Raw genomic sequence first — 24,967 nt, 5'->3', positions numbered from 1 at the left:
CCAGAAGATATTATCCATGTTTTTGTATCGTGTGAACGTGTACAGATGTTCTGGAGTGAACTAAGGATTTTTAATATAAACACTTTTAGCATTGACATTAGTACTCTCAGATTTCACAATCCTGTTGGGACTTATCACTGGCTATGATTTTATTAACAAACTGTGCCACATTAGACTCCAGACCCTCCCAGCAAACTGTGCCACATTAGACTCCAGACCCTCCCAGCAAACTGTGCCACATTAGACTCCAGACCCTCCCAGCAAACTGTGCCACAGACCCACAGATTAGACCTCCCAGCCTGTGACTCCCACACCCTCCCAGCAAACTGTGCCACATGAGACTCCAGACCCTCCCAGCCTGTGACCCTCCCAGCACATGAGACTCCAGACCCTGAGACACCAGACTCCAGACCCTCCCAGCAAACTGTGGCACATGAGACTCCAGACCCTCCCAGCAAACTGTGCCACATGAGACTCCAGACTCTCCCTGGAGAGGAACAAATGAAACAACAAGAGTGATTATAATTCAACATTTTAATAGTATTGCAGGTATGGAGGAACCAAGATGTCTGAGAAGTCACGTGATGAATGGCAAGAAATCAGTGAGATAAAGCATACAGTATATACTGCTCAACTGAAGACTACTAATTACTTGGCAGTCAGTGGAGGAAGGATTCAGTATCTTTTAACCCTTTCATGAGTTGAGTAGTGCCCTCATAAAGGAGTTACAGAAGAGAGTGAGTGAGTATGGTTTTATGCCGCTTTAGCAATATTCCAGCAATATCACGGCAGGGGACACCAGAAATGGGTTCACACAATGTACTCATGTGGGAAATCGAACCCAGGTCTTTTGTGTGACAAGCGGACGCTTTAACCACTGGGCTACCCCACTGTCCCTAGTTATAGAAGAAATGAATGGCATAATAATAACAACAAAAATACCTGTTTTATATGAAAGTAAATATTTTGTACCTAGTACTTCAAGCAATATTTTATAAGTCTTTGAAACATATTCAACTAATCCAGTTTGTAAGACAGCCTGAAAAGTGTTTACCCTGTGAATGAATGCTAGCATCCATCTTTCAATCATAGAAAATAATAAAACAGTATTTCATGCTATTCTAAGAAGCAAGTCAAAATTCATAATGCACTAACAATCTCTACCTCTTATTGACACTTGAAACTTTCACCCCTTTGTGAAACTCATTCAAACACCAATCAGATGAGGATAACGGCAAGTCTTGTGAAGTGTTGGAAACAGATAGTACGTGCCATGAGATGGTTGTACTTGCTTTAGAGATATCTAAGCCAAGGGTTTGTGGTTGAAATAAACATAATTAATTAATTTCTTCATAAGTGTCATATGTAGACTGAAATTAACAGGGATTTATGAACACGGTGCTTGTAATGCTAGTAGATTTACTCCCATACCTATCTAAAATTACTTTATAAAAAAGCTAATGTAGTCCACATTCATAACAAGTGGAAGTAGAATGGTGTGTAGACAAAGCAACAGAAAACTGATCCAGCCTAATGTTACAAATAAAATACAGGTGAATAATCATAATATATTACCAGAGTTATCTGAGTGTGAGTTAATATTGCTTAACACTGCTGTATCGACTATATTGCAATTATTTGTGGCAAGTCCCGAGTGTGAGAGGCCTGGTGGATCATCCCAATGCCATGAAGTCCTGCATAGCGGCAGGGCTAATCTGATTGGCTGTTCGGTAATAAACACTGATTAAACAGAAAAATGATTAAAGTGAGGTGTGACGCAAAATATGTACAACACTTCTGAAATGACAAAACATAAAATTATAGTACACCATTTGATCACAAGTAGACAATACTTATAACTAAAAAAAACTAAACTAAATAAATAATCTGAAAACAAAGCAGCCACTTAATAAATTGAACTTGACTAGTCAGTAATCAGCATCTGTGTACAAGAAAACATGGAGTATACGTAAAATAATCCCATTGTTTAACATCAATACAGGTAAAAACCATATAAATTCAAAGTGCTAAATTGCCATGATGCTGTCATCCAGGAACCTGATTACCTGATGTGTAAAAAACCCACTGTACTACTCACTGTTGATAGGGATATATTGTTACCTTTCCATGACACAGCTGATTATCCCTATCAAAAATTTAGTAGTATAAACCAGATCTCTTTAGCTTAAGTCGGGAATTGTAGCATGTGTCCAGCAACAGTTCCTTTAAGTCAAAACATATTTTCAAGCTAACAGTTCCTTTGTAGCATCAAGATATTTTGAATGCAACGCAATGCTTTGGCACTCTTTGCATGTTAAGTCCATAACCTCTCATTCGATCTAGCATGCTGCATATATCCATGCAAAAATCAAGATAAAATCTTTCAACAATACATGAAATTTTAAAGTGACAAATATATCCCAGGGTGCTGTTGTACAAAACCACCTTAGTGCTACAATAGTGTCACCTTAGTGCTACAACAGTGTACGTCTGTGTTCAAGTATGGGAACTAGGATCACCTTAGTGCTACGACTGTCGTACGTCTGTGTTCAAGTATGGGAACTAGGATCACCTTAGTGCTACGACTGTCGTACGTCTGTGTTCAAGTATGGGAACTAGGATCACCTTAGTGCTACGACAGTCGTACGTCTGTGTTCAAGTATGGGAACTAGGATCACCTTAGTGCTCGACTGACTGTAAAATGCGTCTGTGTTCAAGTATGGGAACTAGGATCACCTTAGTGCCACGACTGTGGAAATGCGTCTGTGTTCAAGTATGGGAACTAGGATCACCTTAGTGCTCACGACTGTCGTGCGTCTGTGTTCAAGTAACGACTGTCGTAGGTCTGTGTTCAAGCATGGGAACTAGGATCACCTTAGTGCTCACGACAGTCGTACGTCTGTGTTCAAGTATGGGAACTAGGATCACCTTAGTGCTACGACAGTGGAAATGACGCCTGTGTTCAAGTATGGGAACTAGGATCACCTTAGTGCTACGACAGTCGTACGTCTGTGTTCAAGTATGGGAACTAGGATCACCTTAGTGCTACGACTGTCGTGCGTCTGTGTTCAAGTTTGGGAACTAGGATCACCTTAGTGCTACGACTGTCGTATGCGTCTGTGTTCAAGTATGGGAACTAGGATCACCTTAGTGCTACGACTGTCGAAACGTCTGTGTTCAAGTATGGGAACTAGGATCACCTTAGTGCTACGACTGTCGTACGTCTGTGTTCAAGTATGGGAACTAGGATCACCTTAGTGCTACGACTGTCGTACGTCTGTGTTCAAGTATGGGAACTAGGATCACCTTAGTGCTACGACTGTCGTACGTCTGTGTTCAAGTATGGGAACTAGGATCACCGTCGCACGTCTGTGTTCAAGTATGGGAACTAGGATCACCTTAGTGCTACGACTGTCGTACGTCTGTGTTCAAGTATGGGAACTAGGATCACCTTAGTGCTACGACTGTCGTACGTCTGTGTTCAAGTATGGGAACTAGGATCACCTTAGTGCTACGACTGTCGTACGTCTGTGTTCAAGTATGGGAACTAGGATCACCTTAGTGCTACGACAGTCGTACGTCTGTGTTCAAGTATGGGAACTAGGATCACCTTAGTGCTACGACAGTCGTACGTCTGTGTTCAAGTATGGGAACTAGGATCACCTTAGTGCTACGACAGTCGTACGTCTGTGTTCAAGCATGGGAACTAGGATCACCTTAGTGTTCAAGTACGCCTGTGTTCAAGTATGGGAACTAGGATCACCTTAGTGCTACGACTGTCGTACGTCTGTGTTCAAGTATGGGAACTAGGATCACCTTAGTGCTACGACAGTCGTACGTCTGTGTTCAAGTATGGGAACTAGGATCACCTTAGCACTAAGATCGCTTTGTACAACGGCATCCTGGTGTGAAAATAACATAAAGGAACAACACATTCTCTAAAATCTGAATAGCGCTTTGAGCATGCAGCTTGTGGATGGATACAGCGCTTTGAGCATGCAGCTTGTGGATGGATACAGCGCTTTGAGCATGCAGCTTGTGGATGGATACAGCGCTTTGAGCATGCAGCTTGTGGATGGATACAGCGCTTTGAGCATGCAGCTTGTGGATGGATACAGCGCTTTGAGCATGCAGCTTGTGGATGGATACAGCGCTTTATAAATACTCAGTATTATTATCATTATTAAAACTTCTGTACACTAAAAACAGGCAACAGCAAACATCTTATACAGATGATGGGCAAGGTAGGAAACCCAGTCAATCTGCATCAAAGGATTTCATTGCAATAAACTGTACAAATGAATATGAAACAGTGAAACAAACACTTTGCAGCATGTAATCTGACATTGTATAGTATACCTTCATGACTGCTGCAGGCATGTTTTGTATACAACATGCTGTGCTAGATACCTGCTACACAACTCTGGAGGTATGGACCCTGACATTGGGAGGTAGTGCAGCACACTGAGGTAAGTCCTGACTCAATGCCTACTGATCTCATGTAAAGGAGATGGAGTTGAAGAACAGGGTGCCTATTCTCGAAAGTGTCCCAGCTAAGACATATCCTAACAAGTTAGGACAGGAGTTAGGACATCCTACCGTTAGGAGAAGACCCATTCTCGAAACAATCCTATCCCTGTCCTAACTTGAGCTTCCGATCCTAGCTAGGATAGTGAGCTCTTCAGTAGGTGAGATAGAAAAATAAGAGTTGGGGATTCCCCTAAATATTACCCATGATTCATTCCATATAAAAACACATTTATAAGGGCAACTACAATCTCGCTACAAGATAAATGGTAAGACTAGAAATCGAAGTGAAAAGCTTGAAAGTGGTGAAATTCAGCTTTTGGTGGACTTAGTAGATCTAGAAGAAATTATAATTAATTATAGTTATAATCAAAATACACATCTTGTATCCAGAAAAATAGAGTGAATTAGTACTTGCATAGATTTAAAATATTTAATGAGATTTTATAATATCGATTTATTCGAATTACCATACTTGCAGAAAATAGTATTGTTATATGTTAATATATTCGATATTTTCATCACATTATAGTAGCTTTGAAGTTTTTGAAAATTCATTTATTTGACAAGGAGATAATATTTTTACTGCCAAGAAAGCAATAAGATATGTGCAAAACATATTTACATTTTATTTGTTTTGTTTTTAATGAAAATCATTACTTGAATTCTCATTATGCCTCACCTAACAAACTGAAAATTCACCTAGGAAATAAACAGGAGTTACTCCCCCTATCAAGTTGGCCTTGACATTGACATTTCACAGCAATGTGACAGAAAAGAGCAATGTTGTGATAAAGGCCGACAATAGGTAAGAACTGAACAAATCTCCTTTGCAGATCTAAAGAATATGTGCATTGCAACAAGTGTGTCTATTCATTACCGATAAATCAATAATATAAACACAAAACACTCATCAAAACTCTGTGCTGTTGTAAAGTCAAATGTAATTTAGGCGACTTATTTTGTTTGACAACATCAAAATAGGTGAACAAACAAGAACCACACCATGTTGCCTTCCACTAAGATAGACTTAGGACAAGTCAGAACCTACTTTTCGAGAATAAGGTAGGACACCTATCCTAGACCCTAGGATAAAAGTCAGGATATCCTAGCGTTAGGGTCGTTTCAAGAATAGGGGCCTGTGTTCTAGTTATATCATGGTGTCCGCTTAATGTGAGAAGAGAGTCTGAAGTCACATTTTTTAAACCCATGAGCACAAGTACGGTGCTGTCAAACCTTTAAACATAATGAGGGCAATCCAAAATCAAACCCATGATCATCAATTCCTGGGCAACCCAAGGGAGGCCACTCTTGCACGGGGCCTTGGATAACTGGGCCACACTATGCCCGATACCCTTGAATAATCTGTATTACAGAACTGAAGCGACCAATCAATCCTAGGGTGATTATTAAACAGTAAGAACAATGTAACACAGACTCTCTTGAGACTTCTATTACACATACTCCTTGAAAAAGATAAATGTTACTACCTGCTTATCAGTCATCCAACTTGTAACATGTGCTGAATAAAACCCACTTTATAATTAGAGAGAGTCCACAGCCTACCTGTAAGGCCAGACAAGAGTGAGTGAGTTGGGCTTAAGGCTGCACTGAACAGTACTTCACTTATTTCATGGGTTGTCGACTAACATTGGGAGGAAAGGGGAGATGGCATGAGGAAACAACCTGATCAGTGCATGTCTGTGATTAAACCCACCATCACAGGCATCCGGCATGCCAAATATATCCGAGTCAACAGTACAAGTTGTGACAAGTAGTGCCTGAACCACAAGGCTCCTCCACCAAAATGAGAGTGACAGGTAAACATACATCCCATCAAAAGTTTACACTCACTAGTGTAAATATAGACACTTATTTCAGGCAACTGTTCTAAACTAAAAATATTCCATACTGTTTAAAGGTACTGTTTACATTTGAACAGATTCTAAAACAAATTCGTAACATTGAAATGATTATTGTCATGAGTTCAATAAATGATAAAAATTAGTAAAAACTGACGATTTCTTAACAAAACTTTACACCAAAACGCAGCTGTTCACATGCATGATATTTGCACATACTTTTCAGCAATTTGATTCATGATCCTCGTCCAATTCATCTGCATAAGGTTTCAAGTTAGTTCCCCCAAGTTAGTGGAGAAATCAATCTTAAATGTAACCACATATATATACATAGCATATAGTGAGTGTTTTAAGTGAGTCCAAACTATTGGTGGGAAGTATAGAAGACACCATTTGGTTTGCTTGTTCCGAGCACACTCACTACAAAATATTTGTTTGTTTGTGCCCAAAATATGTCTAAAGCTCTTCTGATTGGAATGTTATGAATAGAGGTATATCTGGTCCTGCAGTATAGAATTTCAAACAGAAACATTTCTGAATTGTAAATTATTCTCTCTAACAATTAGATCCAAATGTTCTTAAGCAAAGTTTCTCAGACAAGCAGTATCCAACTTAACTGTAACACCTTAATGCTCCATTTAAAATACATGAGTTCAGTACTGAATCACAAAATGGAAACTGTCAGGAATCCCCACTACGTGTGTTTTCACTTTTCTTTGTGGAGGGTAAGGCCAAATATAAAAAAAATGTTGTGATTCCGATTACACCTCTTTAAAATTTAGGGTAGGTAGGATTTTTTCATATCTTTTTTGCGTGTGTATGTGTGGCTGCTTGTACTAGCCCAGACTTAAGCTGGTTTTATAGTGCTAGCCCACTGAGATACCAAGCCGCAGTGACGCATGAATACCCACTCAGACACATTATACTGACTCCAAGCCGACCAGTCCTTGTTGTACCCATTAATGCCGAGCGCCAGGCAGGGACCAACAAGTACCATATTTTAACATCTTTTGGTATGACGCGGTCGGGGATCGAACCCGCAACCTTCCGCTCTAACCACTACACCACGGAGGCGGTCTCTTGTACAATGGAAGGAAAATCATGGAGACATGCTGGATCAACCCAATGACATTAGTGCTTTCAGATTATTTTGCACAATATCAGAAGTCATTCAAAAATTGAATGAAAACTGAACATGGTTCATTTCAATATGTGCACCAAGAAATGCATTGGTAAGAACAAAATGCGTCATAAAAGGGGATTTTAATGATCTTTAACACAACATATTTATTAATCAATGTTATTCTCAACAGCAGCCTTTCTTGTATGTAATAATATGGCCACAAGCAATTGATGAAAACAATCTCATTTATTGTAAAAAATTAATAAAATTTCATGCCAGAAAATTTCAAACCAGTTTGACAAGTCAACATCTACAGGGCCAACCAAGGTCATTATTGTACCCACTTGTTTTAAAGAACCACAAACTAAACATATCCTTCACTTGGAGAACAATCAATAATATTAAATGTTAACTTCATACATCTTTATCTTAACATGAAATGGGACAAATTATGCATCAAGAATTATGCTTTCATGCAAAAGTTGAAGTAGAAAGTGTTTTAATAAATTTCACATGGGGCAGAGCTATGAAACCTGCAGCTTAAGCTGCAATAATTTTACTTCACAAACATATACTTGCCGACTAAACATGCTGAAGTCGACTACTTCAGAACACACCAGGGCTCCCCGTTCCACAAAACAATCATAGTGCTAAGATTACTTAACTCCCACACTTTAACACAGACTTACGACAGTCGTAGCGCTACAATCAAGGAACAGGGCCCAGCACTGTATTGCTGCTCAGTATTTGTGATTACCTGAGAACTGACAGATTATTAATCAGGGTGACATAATTCCTGCCCTGATAATGGACTCTTGTGGACAACAAACAAATACATGACGGACACATAGAAAGATAGATTCAGACTTCACAACCATGCAAATCCAATTTTGAGAAGTTTTGTTCTACATGTGACCACCTGACTAGCACTTATATATTACTGCACTGTCCGCGAATATCATGTACCTCCAGATGATATGTTCAGTAACACTGTCGTGGCATAACATGTACCTCTGGGTGATAAGTTCCGTAACATCGTCTGAGTTCTGTAACACTGGCTGATCAGTTCTGTAACACTGTCCAGGAATAGCATATACCTCCAGCTGATACGTTCAGTAACACTGTCGTGGAATAACATATACCTCTGGGTGATAATGTAACACTGTATGAATTCTGTAACACTGGCTGATAAGTTCCATAACACTGTCCAGGAATAGCATATACCTCCAGTTGATACATTCAGTCATACTGTCGTGGAATAACATGTACCTCTGACTGATAAGTTCCGTAACACTGTCTGAGTTCTGTAACACTGTCCAGGAATAGCATATACCTCCAGTTGATACATTCAGTAATACTGTCGTGGAATAACATATACCTCTGGGTGATAAGTTCCGTAACATCATCTGAGTTCTGTAACACTGGCTGATCAGTTCTGTAACACTGTCCAGGAATAGCATATACCTCCAGCTGATATGTTCAGTAACACTGTCGTGGAGATAACATGTACCTCCAGCTGTCAAGTACTACATTAATTGCATTTTGAGTCAGGGAATTTCAGAATTGTTAATTGAGTAACTTTACCAAATAATAGTCAGAAATACTGTTTGATAAGCATGATATATACAGTCACAGGCTACTATTCAATAACAGTGACAGACTACTACTCAGCCACAGTCACAGGCTACTGTTCAGCCACAGTCACAGGCTACTGTTCAGCCACAGTCACAGGCTACTACTCAGCCACAGTCACAGGCTACTAATCAGCCACAGTCACAGGCTACTAATCAGCCACAGTCACAGGCTACTACTCAGCCACTGTCACAGGCTACTATTCAGCCACAGTCACAGGCTACTACTCAGCCACTGTCACAGGCTACTACTCAGCCACAGTCACAGGCTACTATTCAGCCACAGTCACTGGCTACTATTAGCTACAGTCACAGGCTACTATTTAGCCACAGTCACAGGCTACTACTCAGCCACAGTCTACTACTCAGTCACAGTCACGGGCTACTATTCAACCAAAGTCACAGGCTTGTACCCAGTCAGAGGCTGCAACAGAATCAACATATTCCAAGAGAGAAGTACATTAATCATACACATTTTACAAGAAATCAGTTTATTTCTCTGAATGCACATGCATGAGACCTGTGATGGCTGACTAGTCCATCCAAAACTTACTAATCTCAGCATAATCTAGGATCAATGATAATGAATCTTAGATGATAGTTGACATCCAATCAATAGGAATAGGTGGTCCCTGTGCTAAAGATTAAGATGGCTGAAAAGTTTGATATGAAAATATAAAACACATTTCTTTGCACATAAATTGAGTAGAGACTTGTCACAAACAGGAAGTTATTCCATGGCTTTCATTAGTCTAAAACAACTATTCAATTCTGTGATTGTTCACTGTCCATCACATCAAGTTCATCAAGTTCCTTTGAAAAAATATAACAATATGACACATATAAGATACAAGGAAGAAACATAGATCCACCATCACGTGGCTGATGCGCCATTCAACAAAGATTCATCAGAGTTCACCCTGATCATCTCCTCCACAATGTAACGAATGTCTTGAGCATCCCCCAATTCCACATCGGGCACTATAATCCTCAGAAGCCTGTGCACATTGTCCTGTAAAGCCTTCAGCTCCTCCATAGCCTGTGTCACCTCTGTACATTTAGTAGAATACATCTTTTTCAGTTCCTCATATCTCTGCTTTGTTTCAGATTCACACAATCCATCTTTGTCCTTCTCTTTTCGAGGAGCAATCTGTTTTTCTTTTGATTTTGAGTACAGATTACCACTTGCTGCATTTTTCCTCTGTTTTTTGGATTCGCTGTTGGCTTTCCTCAACACATCGATTTCACTGTCCAATTCTTCAAGACTTGGTTTCACATCTTTGCTTTTGTCCTTGACAGCATCGGTCTCCATGCCTTCACTGTTCTGCAGCTGCTCATCGAGTTCGTCTTTGTCTGGTTTAATGTCCTCAGTCCGGAACAACTTGCTAGCTGTCGGTGATGAAGGCATATCATCTTCCTCCATGGTCAGATCAATGAGGTCGGTCACAGGTTTCCGCTTTCCAGCATTACGATTTTTTTGCTGAGGACTTGCATCATCATCATTCTCCACAATACTGATCACCTCTCCATCCTCCGTCTTGAAACACATGTTCTGGTTCTGGTTTTGGTTCCTGTTGTTGCCGCTGAAAGTGACACACAAAATCAAGATACATCACATATGTATACGTTGACAATTTGGAAAAGCAGATGAAGGGGCAAGAAGCTGCCCTGAAATACTGTTACAAACAATAGCAAGTGAGTGAGTGAGTGAGTTTTCAAGCAAGTGATATCTCGCTGATTTTGATTAAATAGGGTTAGTTAGAATGTTAGTTCCCTGGTTCTTGTTTAATGTTTCTGAATAATCACTGTAAGCAATTTTGATAGCATAAAAACATAGGTTGAATCACACATTATCTTCAGAAAATAATTTGCACATTTACTTAATTCCAAAAGATATACATGGCCATACATGGCCAAAAAGGATAGTGTAGCTTGCATCAAACTGAAGAATTCAGATATACTTGAATCTCCCCCACACAGACAGAGTTACCATGGTAACTGACCTTGTGGATGACACAGGGGAATTACCAGCCAAATTTTCTGCTTTCTCCAGAAGGGTCTGCAAACAAACAACAACAGTGAGTGAGTGAGTTTAGTTTTACGCCGCACTCAGCAATATTCCAGCTATATGGCGGCGGTCTGTAAATTATCAAGTCTGGACCAGACAATCCAGTGATCAACAGCACATGCATCGACCTGTGCAAATGGGAACCGATGACATGTGTTAATCAAGTCAGCGAGCCTGACCACCCGATCCTGTTAGTCCCCTCTTACGACAAGCATGGGTTACTGAAGGTTCATTCTAATTCAGAGCTTCAGAGGTCAAACAACTACATGATTTCATCATAACAGATATAAAACTGGTACTTTTAGAGGCAGTGTTCATGATGAATACAAAGCGGTTGTTGTGGTTGTTGGTTGTTGTTTACCACCACACTCAGCAATATTTCAGCTATATGGTGGCAGACTAAATAATCGAGTCTGGACCAGACAATCAAGTGATCAACAGCATATGCATCGATCTACGCAATTTGGGATACATGACATTTGAAAGCAAGTCTTTGAGTCTGAGCACCTAATCCTGTTAGTGGTGTTTGATCTGAGTTGAGCTGAGTCCTTGTTGTACCAATCAATGCCAAGAGCCAGGCAGGGACCAACAAGTATCATATTTTCACGTCTTTTGGTATGACGCTGTCTGGGATCGCACCCAAGACCTTCCTCTCTCTGGGCGGACTCACCACAGAGGCAGTGTAAGTGAGTGCGAGAGGGAGGGGATGGAGTGGGGATGGAGTGAGGGATGGAGTGAAGGAGTGAGTGAGTGAGTGAGGGAGGGAGTGAAGGAGGGGAGGAGGGATGGAGTGAGGGAAGGAGTGAGGGAGGGAGGGATGGAGTGGGGGATGGAGTGAGGGAGGGAGTGAAGGAGGGAGGGAGGGAGTGAGGGAGGGAGGGATGTTGCTGACAAACCCAGAGTGAATGTTGTTTCGAACACAAGATCATGAGATACTACTGGAAAAGTGTCAGTATCAATATAAAGGACCATGAAGGAAAGGACCCGTATGAAGGTACTGACATTGTTCTGCATGTTGACAACACGGAGGTTCTCGGCGGCCTTCAGAAGCTCCCCCTTCTGCTGCTCCTGATGTTTCTTTTGCTCTTGGAGCTGCAGGATCAGCCGCTTCTGCAGCGCCTCGCGCTTCTTCGACTCAATCAGAGCCTTCTCCAAGTTCACCACATCCTTCCGCATCTGATTCTTGGAACTTGACACCTGAAACAGGTTGAAAACATATGGCATGTAGAATGCTGGGAAGGACAGTGTTAGTCCTCTAATGAATCTGGATCACATACAGATGAATACTGTTCCAATACAAATGTATGAATGTTTTTAGTTCATTTGTGAAAGAATGAGTTTTCTGAACTGCATTTAGCATAACTGATGTTTCACACTGCAGTGAACATAACACTTTGATGGAACTCTTTTCAAACAAGAGTTACCTCCCTGCAAAATATCTGTCAGAAGTGTCATCTGCTAACAAATAGACAGTACTTGAATTTCTGTTTACGTTTCTCATTGACAAGGCAAAATAATGACAGATGGTAATTTTAGTAAAATCTGAATATTTTTTAAATTTGTATACTTATCCTGCACTACTTACTTCCTGCACTTATTGCTTACGGCTCGAAAGGCGTGGCTTGCCAGATGATGTTAAAAGACGTAGAACTGCAATGACTTCCTGGTCTTGCCTGCTACTCGTCTGCGCATGCGTCACCGGAAGGTGACGTCAGCCACCTCAAATTATTGCCAGAAATCCCACAGATGGCAAATAAAGCGGGGAGGTAGCTGATAGCGCAGGGTGGGCCCTTATCATAAGTAGTGCAGGATAAGTATACAAATATAAAAAAATATTTAGATTTTACTAAATTTTTAACTAATCCTGCACTATGTACTTCCTGCACTTTTATCCGACAGGCTGGAAGGTGGGCATGTCATCTGAGGGATCGCCTCGCTTATGTAATAGCAGCCAGCTCAATCCGTAAATCCCATGCTCGGGAAGCGTTGGTAATGCGCCTATAACAGAGAGTGATGATCAGGTAGTGGTAATTCGCAGATAAGACCGAGTCTTAAATGAAAAGAAACCACTAATTTTAAAGCTTGCGAAGCTTAAGGAATGCAGTAAAAAGCATGGACTTGAAATACAAGGATAACTCCTTAACTGACATACCTAGTTGTTTCTGAAGAAAAACAATTCATTCCCCACATGGTGGTCCGTGGGAAGAAAACACAAGGCAGGAGGGTCACTTTCTTCGGGGATTGGTGAGTTGCTGAGCAACCACCAATGGTCCGAAGCTGTGGACATTGTTAGCGTCCTTGACAGCCATGTCACGCAAATAATGACAGGCAAAAACTGTGTCCGACCGCCAAAAACAACCTTGCATAATGGATGACACAGTACAATTACTGTGAAGTGCCATAGTCAAAGCAAGTGCTCGAATCTCGTGTGGATGAGATGACGTAGGAGGGTCCAGCCCAGCCGCTTTATATGCCTGAAGAATGGTCGTTCTTAACCATAAGGCAATTGTGTTTTTGCTGAAATCTGACTGTGACGACCGGGATAGGGGAAGAAATAACCGTTTCCTTGTACCACGGACGCCTTTGGTGCGATCAATGTAACTTTTGAGCGCACGAATCGGGCATAAAAGCAACTCAGCATCGTATTCAGTGCCAACAATATATGATAATGGAATGGAAAACTGTCGATCAGGTTGACCTGGTAGTTGGTTTTTAGCGATGAAATCCCAACACAGACCCAAATGCACAGAACCATGACGACGACGTTCAAACTTGACCCTAGTCACGTCAAAGGGCGTGAACCTCACTCACTCTAGCCGCAGTCGCTAAAGACAAAAGAAAAGCTGTCTTCCTGGATAAATCAGCGAGGGAAGCGTTCTCAAGAGGTTCATAAGGTGCACCACGGAGATGGTCTAACACAGCGTTGAGATTCCATGCCGGCGGAAGAAACTTCAATTTCTGGTCTTCAAGTCTGAACAAATGAAGCATGGCCTGTAATTCTGGGATTTTGGAAAAACTTTCTATCAGTGGGAACCGCTAAAACTGAGCTAATTTCCGCTAAATACGTGGCAATGGTGCCTCCCTTCAGACGCCTGGACATTCGGAGATAAATAGGAAGTCTGCTATGAACTGAAGAGACACTTTCAGCAGATCCTGCTTCCTGGAAACACAAAATCGTTCAAACGACTGCCAGTTGTCTTCATACAAGTGTTTAGTAGAAGTTATGTGCGCCGTCGCAATGGCTTTGGCTGCTCTGGCCGAAAACCCCTTAGCACTCAGTGCTTTCTGCAAATGGTCCATGCGTGCAGATTAAACCGATCTGAAGCAGGATGCGGGAGACGGCTGTGAGGGTGCACGAGAACGTTCCTCCATGTGGGTAGAGGGAAGGGATCTCCTACCACTAGACTTTTTAGAACGGGAAACCAGTTCCTGACCGGCCACCAAGGCGCGACCAAAATCAGTTGCAGGCAAGTTGTCTCCTTGACTTTTGCGAGAACTTTGGGTAGTAGAACTGGTGGCGGAAACGCATACGCGTGAAGCCCCTCCCACGATAGGCTGAGAGCATCCACCGCCCAACCGCTGGATCTGGGACTGGGGACACATACACTGGCAGTTGATGGTTTTGGCTGGTGGCAAACAGATCTGTGTTTGGAGAACCCAGTGTGTGACTTAGGAGAGTGAAGGCCTCCTTGTGTAGCATCCATTCCGTGGGAGCAACTCTGTCGGGTCTCGAGAGAGCGTCTGCTAGTATATTGCGGTACCCCGGAATATGCCGAACACTCAACAGAATGTGGAGATCGTCGACCAGTTGAAAGAGCCGAAAAGTCTGATCGAGAAGAAACTGTGAGCGTGTCGACCCTTGCTTCTGGATGTACCATACCACCATGGTGTTGTCTGTGGCCACCAGAAGACAATTTCCTCGTAGTCGATGCGCCCAGTGATGAATAGCGAAGATCACAGCCTCCAACTCCAGACTGTTGATATGCCAGCTTTGGTGTTGACCCGAGCAAAGAGCCGGCAGCCGTCTGGTCGTGTAAGTGAGCGCCCCAACCCTGCATGGAGGGGTCCACGAACAGTTGGTAATCCGGAGGCCGCTTTGTCAAAGAGACTCCTCCTAAGACGTTCAATGGGCGAGTCCACCAAAGAAGATAGCGATGTAACTGAGGTGGAAGACAAAACCATTGATGAACGTCTGCCCGACGAATGTATGGTTGAAGAAAGCGCTGCAGAGGACGAAGTTGAATATGCCCTCTGCTGGTAAGATCCTGCGCTGATGTCAACAATCCCAGGAGTGCCTGCCACTCTCGGAGAAAAGGTTCGGAGAGCGCACGTGGAATCAGAGAATCTTGTCCCACCTGTGCAGAGGAATCTGAACTAGGTTCTTGTCCGTCTGGAAATGGCCACCGATGAATGTCAGAGTGTGAGACGGGACAAGCTCCGATTTGTCCAAGTTGACCAGCCAACCTAGTTGGCGCAACAGACAAAGGGTGAAATCCCGTTGTTGTATAAGAAGCAAACGGTCTAACAGGTGCATAAGGCAATCGTCCAGGAACGGGTCGAAATTGATGCCCCTCAAATGAAGATACCGGGAAATAGGAATTGTGATACGCGTGAACAACCACAGGGGGCGTTGAAATTCCAAATGGGAGGACAGCCCATTGGAAATGTTGATTGTTGAAAATAAAGCGCAGGTACTTCCTGTCGCTGGGGCGTATTGGAACATGGAGGTATGCATCCTGCAGGTCCAGGCTGATGAGGAAGTCGTTGACGCATACCATAGATTTGAGGTATTCGAGGGACGTCATTTGGAAGTGTGGAGGACGCTCCAGGAAAGTCTTGTTGAAATAGGACAGATTGTGAATCATCCTCATTTTCATGGACCCTTTCTTCGGCACTAAGAATATTGGAGAATAAAACCCTGGTGTTGTGACGGGATACGGGAGTAATTTGACGGCTCTTTTTTTTCCAACAGAATCGCTATGTTCTCCGCTAAGAGGTCGTGTTGAATCTGGGAGTGATTGTGCCGGAGCGGGAACAGCGTCAGAGGTGGATCGGAGAGGAGGGCGAGCCGAAATCCCTGCCTCAATATATCGATGACATATGGATCCTCTAGGATGGACCAATTTTCCCAAAAGAACCCTATTCTCCCACCTACCGGTGCAGGTTAAACTGGGACGACATGTCTCCCTTCGTACATGTCCCTCACTTCACTTGCCCCTACACCCGTCGCCCTGGGCGGGAGCACGGCAACGTTGATATCCTCCCCTGTCTGATCTAGGCTTGGCACCAAGTCCCCTGCCACGAGACGGTGCTGTGTTTCTGGCACGCCAAACAGACAGTCGCCGAGGCTGGTAGGTGTTGGTTGGCATGGAGGAAGGACGTTGTCCCTTTTGAAAAGCTTTCAAGGCAGTCTCCCTTTGGCAAATTCACACACCTCCTGATATATGTCATGAATGGCGTTGTTAATCAGTGTCGACGATGACCAGGGTTGGTGGAATAATTTCCGTTGAAACTCCGAATCCCATGAAGAAAAGGAGAGGAAGAAATGCCGACGAATTACGCACAAGTTGGCAAGCACTGACCGAAGGTGCTCACGCAGGTCAGTGAGCACTTTGCCCTGCCATAGCATCATAGTTGTGAGATGATCCAGTCGATCAGGATTTACTTCCTTAAGATCCTGAGTAATGGCATCAGTCGCTGATGCCAATGCCGATATAGGGCGGAGCATACGCTTAAGTTCTAAGTCCAAAGCAGCTACCCTTGTGTCCTGAACTTTATAGGAGGAGACAGAGGAAGAGCCTGTCACACTTTTTATCTCTTCATCCACCTTAGTCACTGTCTCAGCAAAGTCCAAGCCATGAATAGGATAGTCATCACGCCGGACTCTAGGCGCTTTAATAGTTGAGAGACATCCTCACAAAATCTTCATCAAGTGTAGATAGAATCTCCCTGAACGCCTTATGTGTTGGCAACATTAAGGAAGGTGAGTCCCAAATAGTAAGTGACTTTGCAACATCAGGTCCTGGTGAAGGGACTGAGGCTACTAAACGATCAGCAATCCAGTCAAACACGTGATCAAAACCAAGGTGATTAGAGCCCATGTCTTCCTCATAGTCTGGGGCAAAGTCTCTCTCTGAGGACGGTGAACGAAAACGGCAAGGGGGAACGGCTAACATGCAGACGACGCCTTAGAAGAAGACGCCTTGCTCTGAGGTCTCGACCTATGGCCGCCTGCCGAAGACGTGGAAGCAGCAGGAGGCGTTGGCGTAGGCACAGGGGCTGACACAGTAGACAGGATAGGCACCGATGCTGGAGGAGGCAGAGGTGCCGTAATCGTCGGAGGTGGCAAAGGTGGCAAAGGCGCTGGAGGCGCTGTAGGAGGGAGAGGCGCCGATGTTGCTGGTGGCATAAACGGCATAGGCGCTGAGGTACCGGCTTGACCTGATAATAAAGTCAAGAGAGTGCTGAGCGTGGACAAATCAAACTGCTGGTGGTCGTATGGCGTCTGCATCATAGACACCTGAGGCATTGGAAACCCTGTAGATGGTTGATACGCATAATAATACACACAAAGTCAGTTTATTAAGCACACACAAAAAAAATCCCGTAGGATACAAGGACCCACACGTCTAGCGAGGCGTGCGAAACGCAATAATCTGAGGTGGCTGACGTCACCTTCCGGTGATGCATACGCAGACCAGTAGCAGCCGAGACCAGGAAGTAACTGCAGTTCTACGTCTTTTAACATCGTCTGGCAAGCCACGCCTTTCGAGCCGTAAGCAATAAGTGCAGGAAGTAAGTAGTGCAGGATTAGTTAATATTATGGAGTTTATGTCAGCTCTTGCTGTATGTAACTTAATCATCAAAATCTCATCTGACTTGTCAATTGAGGCACCATTTTGTGTCTTTGTTGCATTCATTTGCTTCAAACAATGGTCTCATTTTTCAAAAATATTTCATTGTTAAAGTTGATTTTCTATACAATGATTGTTTATGAAAGTTTCATGAAACTATATTGGACTTTGATTGTGAAAATTTACATGAAAATAGAGCATAATAATAACAATAGGTTTGACACCATTTTGAACAGTATTTCCCTGTGTATCCCTTAATTAGTCTGATGTACATTCCATGATTGCAGAATATTTGAAGAATCACTTCTTGGTGCAGACATCTTGAAGAAAATGTTTGCTCACCTCGGAACAAAAAGCTGTCAGTTATGGGTGGGGGATGTGTAACATATACTACCCATCAAAAGTTTAGACTCACTTAAAGCACTGACTATATGTTATGTATATATATAGTTACATCGAAGATGAATTTCTCCACTAACTAGAGGGGAACCATCTGCAAACCTTATGCAGATGAATTGCACGAGGATCATGCATCAATTTTCTGAAAAGCATGTGCAAATATTGTGCATGTGAAGAGCTGTGTTTTGGTGTAAAGTTTTGTTAAGAATTCGCCAATTTTCACGGAGTTTCATGATTTATTGAACTCTTGAAAATAATTTTTTCAACGTTACGAATTTGTGATACAATACATCAGTTCATGTGTAAACAGTACCTTTAAACATTATGGAATATTTAGCAAAATCTAGTTTAGAACAGTTGACTGAAGTAAGTGGCTACATTTTCACTTGTGAGTCTAAACATTTGATGGGTAGTATATATATGCATCACAGTATCTGAACTATGACCTGTGTTAAGGGGAACATAAATGTTGTCAAATACAATGGCATACTTGAAACAAAATTGTGGCCCATGTTTGTGTTACGTTTTGCCTATAATGACTACGAATTCCAAGACGACCACAGGGCAGATATTGTCAAGATGATGTTTGCTGATGGTATTTTTCACCTGACTGAATGTAGATGCACATGTAATAATGCAAAGTACCAACCTCTCCTTGATTTATACGCTGTAATGTTCGTTGAATTGCCACTTCCCTGTCTCGTAGTTCTCTCTCTTTCTGTATCCGACGTTGGTGCTGAGGAAGAATACCATGCCTTATTATTACAACACTAAAACTGAATATGCAAACCTTACAACACTGCACAGAGCAATATTCCAATTAAGATGGCCGCCACCAGAAATGGGCCTATGAGTAATTAAGCCTAGACTGATAAATAACAGCATCATTAGGGTATGATGAAGCATTTTGAGCCCAATCACTGAGCCTGACCACCTGAAGCACTATGTTTCCTCTTACATCAAGCATAGGTTGTTGCCGATCAATTCTGTCCGAACAGTACGCTGCCAAGGAGCAAACACAAGCCTGCCCCAAAATTTATTCAGGGATTTATCTCAGATTCCAAAGTTAGTAAACCTGGGAATTTTTACTGTCTTTTGTTGTAGATTTGCAGCTGAATATTGGTCTCTGAACAGATTTAAATAAATCTCTCTTATTGTGGAATGTTCTCAGCCCAGGACAAAGTAATAATCCTGGGTGTACAAGATGTACAAGATTTATCTTGGATTTTAAACACTGCTTGCATGGCAGGCAAACAACCTCTTCCTACTTTTGGTCCTGATATAAGCGAAATACAGGTTATTTCTACAGTCATTAGTAGCTATGTTGTATATAACATAAATTGGTAAAATTGGCTGCAGACTTGGGACCAGAAATCATCCTCAAAGCAGGTTGTTTAATATAATAGATCAATTTCTGAATATGTATTGAGTCACAATTAAGACAGGGGAACTATATTCAATATAAATTTTTCTGATTTTCTTTTTAATAGTTGAACAACACAAATATTGTGAACCCTGGATGTGTTCTATCAGCAGCCAGCTATCATGGTTCACTACACAATAAACAAGTTGTCATTAAATCACTACACAATAAACAATAGCTACCTCCTCCATCTTGCACATTTTCCGCTTCTCTTCTCTGAAACAAAGGTAATTATACTCAATACATATCTCCAACATGACTCCCATAAAAGGCACAATCTTAGTCAATTAAAGCACTGGATGGAATAACAACAAAAATATTTGTAACAATTCCTAAAACCACTGAATCATGTTTACACATTTGTCAAGCATTTGTTTGCACCAACTGGTATTGGAAAAGGTAAGGAATGGTAAATGGCTGGGATTTTTGCTACAGTGAGTGAGTATAGTTTTTATGCAACCACTGTAAATTTCTGCCATATCATGGCAGGCGGACCCCAACAATGGCTTTCATACTCTACCATGGTAAAGGGATTAATACCCAAGCCTCTGGTATCACAAGCAAATGCTTTAATCACTTGGCTTCCCCACTGCCTCAAGACTGGTACAGAAAATGTCATGAGGACATTCTGGACCATTCCCGTGACCTTACCAACAAGGATGTTTCTCACTGTCATTGTATATCATTACAGAATCAGAAAACTACACCAGGACATTTCGGATAAAACCCGTCACTGTACGAGAATATGAGCTGACCTGAAACCAAGACTGATACGGTAAAAGGCTGCCAACATGTAACATAGCTGTCCACCACTTACTGCTGCTTCTTGTAAGTTTTCTCGTAAGTCGGCCTGTTTAAAGCTTCGTCCTCATCCTCGGGTTCCTCCTCCACATCACAACGACTGAAACACAGAATACACGTCAACAAACACATTAACCTCGGACATTATTCTGGTTTCTGTTTTGCTCCTGTGCTCTTTAACACTTCACTCAGCAATGTTCCAGCTACATTATGACAGCCAGTAACTAATCTTGTCTGAAACAGACAATCCTGTCACTGATGTTGAGAAACAATCCATGCGGTCAGAGTATTATGACATGTGAACTAGTCACAGAGCCTGACCACAAGATCAATTCAGTCATTTTTTCTGACCAACATAGGTTGTTAAGGACCTACTTATGGGCAAGCCTGTTTTAATTCAACGCTGATAGCCATCAAATGTTTCTGAAATGATACTCTTATTTCCATTTGTCCCTCCATTCTATGGAAAGCTTTCATAACCTTGAAATGAAATGATGAACAATATATACTTCAGTTGGTAATTATCTACAGATTAATGACCAGAGGGCCGAACAACATTCTCATTAATTATATGTGTCTCAAATGATAAAGCGTCAAAAATATATCAGAATAATACCATACATATAGCCCACAAATCTACAACGTACTTATGTGATGCATCAGGGTTCATGTGACAGAACCATCGGTCTGGGAGTCCTGTCTGCCGAACGCCATCAGGAAGACGACGCCACTTCAGACAGTTTTCACACTGGGCCCACAGCCAGTCGGGGAGATTCCTGGGGAAAACATGACACAATGACTACATGGTGAAAGAGATTTGACACTAGTACTACATATCAAAGTAATCTTTAAATAGTGGAGTTGTGTTTTATTGCGACTATTTTTCAGCTGAAATTGTTTTCTTTCTATATTGTTACCAAATCAGAATTATTCCAGCTATATGACAGCTTTCAGTAAATAATTGAATGTGGGCCCCACAATTCAAAGAATGAGCATTGATCTTTGAGATATGAAAACATTCACCAAACAAGTCTGCAAATCTGACAAGCATGAGTTGCATACACAAATTCTGTGGTCTCTCAACCCTGTCAATTGTGTTCACCCTACCCTTCCCTGCCTTAGATGTGTGTTCCCCAACCTTTCTCCCCCTGTCAAGTGTAGTTCACCCTACCCTTCCTCCCTGTCAAGTGTGTTCACCCTACCCTTCCCCCCTGTCAAGTGTGTTCACCCTACCCTTCTCCTCTGTCAAGTGTCCACCCTACCTTTTCCTCCTGTCAAGTGTGTTCACCCTACCCTTCCTCCCTGTCAAGTGTTTTCACCCTACCCTTTCCCTGTCAAGTGTGTCCACCCTACCCTTTCCCCTGTCAAGTGTATTCACCCTACCCCTCCCCACTGTCAAGTGTGATTCACCCTACCCTTCCCCTGTCAAGTGTATTCACCCTACCCTTCCCCCCTGTCAAGTGTATTCGCCCTACCCTCCCCCTGTCTGTCAAGTGTATTCACCCTACCCTTCCCCTATCAAGTGTATTCAGCCCTACCCTTCCCCACTGTCAAGTGTATTCACCCTACCCTTCCCCTATCAAGTGTATTCACCCTACCCTACCCTTCCCCTATCAAGTGTATTCACCCTACCCTTCCCCCTGTCAAGTGTATTCACTCTACCCTTCCCCTGTCAAGTGTATTCACCCTACCCTTCCCCACTGTCAAGTGTATTTAAGCCCTACCTTCCTCCCCTGTCAAGTGTATTCAGCCCTACCCTTCCCCTGTCAAGTGTGTGCCCTATTCCCCACTACCTCTTCCCCCTATCAAGTGTATTCACCCTACCCCTACCCCACCCTTCCCCTATGAAGTGTATTTGCCACTACCCTTCCCTTCCCCCTGTCAAGTGTATTTGCCCTACCCCTTCCCCTGTCAAGTGTGTTCACCCTACCCTTCCCCCTGACAAGTGTGATCACCCTACCTTTCCCCCTGTCAAGTGTGTACACACACCCACCCTTCCCCACTGTCAAGTGTATTCAGCCCCTACCCTTCCCCACTGTCAAGTGTATTCGCCCTACCCTTCCCCGCTGTCAAGTGTGATCACCTTACCCTGCTGGCGCCACCTGAACCCGACTGCCTCCACACTTCTTCTCGTTCCAGTAATCATTCAACTTCTGTGAGATGTTGGTCATGAAGGAGCTGCAGCAGACAATGAGAAAATAAATACCTGGGGAAGTTGGTTACAAATGTTATTACCAATTGTGTCGTTAGAAGAGATGAAAAAAACATATCAAGCAAGGGCTATTCAGTACGTTGTCAACATGTATTGACATATACATGTACTCTGTACAGTAAAATATACACCCATCTATTATTAAATGTCTCAATGTCAAGCAGGGATGTAAATACTCACCATAACCTTCCATAGCCTGACTGCAATACATTGACAACAAGTTACAACATCAATATTAACTGAGTTATCTCCCTTCTTGTTCAAATTAAAATGTGACAAAAATCAGTAGTAATACCAGTACATTCAAACTAAACAAAACCTTTCACTCACTCTAACAGCAGGAACTATTGTCAATTTAGGTAAATATTTGACACACAACAAAGTCCCTCAAGTCAAATCCAGCAACAGTTGAGTGCCACAACATCTGCAAGAGTAGTACTTCTACTTACTTGTACTTCTCATCCTTGTTGAAGTCTTGTTTGTTGTGTATGGGCTGAAGGAAATCCACCTGAACCACGCCCACTACTCCTTCACCCAAATTATTGCGCTAGATAAATGAAATGAAAATTGAAGTGGTTATTTTCTAAAACTTACCCTTAATATTTTCATATCTTACATAAACAAGGATTCTATTAAGCCAACCTAAAATCAAATAATCAAGTCTGTGTCACACAAACAAGTGAATGATATTATACTCAGTTCCAAAAGAAACGTGAATCACGTAAAACTGTGATACAGTGGTGAATAAAGATATTTATGTTTGCAAATAAAAACACACAAAGAAAACAATGTGAGTGAAAACACAAATGATCTTTATCCATAACCAGAAGTGTTTTATGATAATGTCAATCGGACATTGTTAGATTGAGCAGTTAAAGGCATAAGAACGTCAGTTAAGAGGCATAAGAAATGACATTTCAGTATCGAGTATGGCCTCCATTGGCAACCACTTTGGCATCATCAGAACACATAACTAACGAGAATAACTATCAGAGCATTACAAAAACACACCACTACACCCTGATTTATGTCTTACTTCAAACATTTCAAATATTTGCATTTCTTTTGGAATTCAGTACACATGCCTGTGACATTTACTACTCTGACTGTCTGTAATGTACATGTGCAGGCCACATGCAGTGTGCAAAATAACCACTGGCCCGCTAGCCCATGGCAAGTAAAAATTCAGTCAGGAGAGTAAATCTCCACAGTCACTGGCCCGGCTGGGTAGTGAATCTTCATGTTGTCATTTTGTAAATATATCACTCTCTCTGACTTGTTAAGTTATAATACACTTTTAAATCATGCAAGACTATGGCTTATAAAATGGTCATCATATCAGCTAATGATGAAACCAAGGTCATGCTAACAATATCTTATTCTCATCTATTTTTGTAATCTTTTGCTTACTGTCTACATTCAAATTTTAGGCTAGTGAATTATTTTGTGGGCTAGTAACTTTCAGGCATAGCTGGCCTGACTGGCTAGCAAAATGAGGAAACTATCTCGCACACTGACCACATGGTCTGTGAAAGTCAACCAGTCTCCTACCTGTCTCTGATAGCCAACTTTCTCGTAGGCCTTGATCAGCCTGTTCCTGTGGTACATCATAAGTCCATAGTTTTCACTGCGGGCATCTTTAGAGCAGGTGAACCCAAACACTATCTTCAGAGGTCGACCCTGGCCGTGATTTAAGGAATGGGAGAGTGACACAAGTGAACATCTCGCATGAAACCTGGTAACTTCTTTGTTTAAACCAATCAGAAACTTGTCAGTCATGAATGTTAGTCATGATGGTATTTTTCACTAGATGTCAATATCATCAATGTAATGCTTTCATAGAACACATTCTAGTGAAAAAATACATGTAGTCTCACAAGTTAGTTTGTTATTTGATGGCTGCTGGTAAAGTAGAGTATGGACCAAACAATCAGCTGATCTGAAACATGAGCAACTCTCAATGCTGTTGGGGTACAAGGACATACAATCAACCAAGACCCAAGATGTGATCATCCATTTGGTAACCTCTTACGACCAGTATAGGTAGCTAGGGACCTATTCTAACCC

General features: G+C 42.1%; 1 protein-coding gene and 2 long non-coding RNA genes across 4 annotated transcripts in view; all 3 read right to left on the bottom strand.

The window, feature by feature from the left end:
* Positions 1–519: 519 nt before the first annotated feature.
* On the bottom strand, positions 520–4,023 carry LOC124288280. Its single transcript, XR_006901409.1, has 2 exons — positions 3,817–4,023; positions 520–2,445 (listed from the first exon to the last, which is right to left on the bottom strand). It is a non-coding gene; the product is annotated as an uncharacterized LOC124288280 (long non-coding RNA).
* Positions 2,491–3,452, bottom strand: LOC124288279. Its single transcript, XR_006901408.1, has 3 exons — positions 3,399–3,452; positions 2,986–3,038; positions 2,491–2,678 (listed from the first exon to the last, which is right to left on the bottom strand). It is a non-coding gene; the product is annotated as an uncharacterized LOC124288279 (long non-coding RNA).
* A 3,614-nt stretch (positions 4,024–7,637) lies between the features above and the next one.
* Positions 7,638–24,967, bottom strand: part of LOC124288278 (MORC family CW-type zinc finger protein 3-like) — a 32,530-nt gene continuing 15,200 nt past the window's right edge. The window contains exons 8-18 of one of the 2 annotated variants that reach the window (XR_006901407.1): positions 24,452–24,580; positions 23,350–23,447; positions 22,777–22,866; positions 21,336–21,464; positions 20,705–20,788; positions 20,070–20,103; positions 19,114–19,200; positions 12,214–12,408; positions 11,147–11,202; positions 9,023–10,726; positions 7,638–8,523 (exon numbers count right to left, since the gene is read on the bottom strand). Coding sequence is in view for 1 of the 2 variants with exons in the window: in XM_046724793.1 (XP_046580749.1) it covers positions 10,018–10,726; positions 11,147–11,202; positions 12,214–12,408; positions 19,114–19,200; positions 20,070–20,103; positions 20,705–20,788; positions 21,336–21,464; positions 22,777–22,866; positions 23,350–23,447; positions 24,452–24,580 (1,611 nt within the window). In the remaining variant the exon portion in view is untranslated. Of the gene's footprint in view, positions 10,727–11,146; positions 11,203–12,213; positions 12,409–19,113; positions 19,201–20,069; positions 20,104–20,704; positions 20,789–21,335; positions 21,465–22,776; positions 22,867–23,349; positions 23,448–24,451; positions 24,581–24,967 lie in introns of both variants that reach the window. The other variant, XM_046724793.1, reaches the window with a different exon arrangement.

This window comes from Haliotis rubra, unplaced genomic scaffold, assembly GCF_003918875.1.
Source record: "Haliotis rubra isolate DU_JTF1 unplaced genomic scaffold, ASM391887v1 Scf414, whole genome shotgun sequence".
In the NCBI taxonomy this organism is placed as follows: domain Eukaryota; kingdom Metazoa; phylum Mollusca; class Gastropoda; order Lepetellida; family Haliotidae; genus Haliotis; species Haliotis rubra.
The sequence above is the reverse complement of the archived record's forward strand: the minus strand, read 5'-3'. Positions and strand labels throughout refer to the sequence as shown.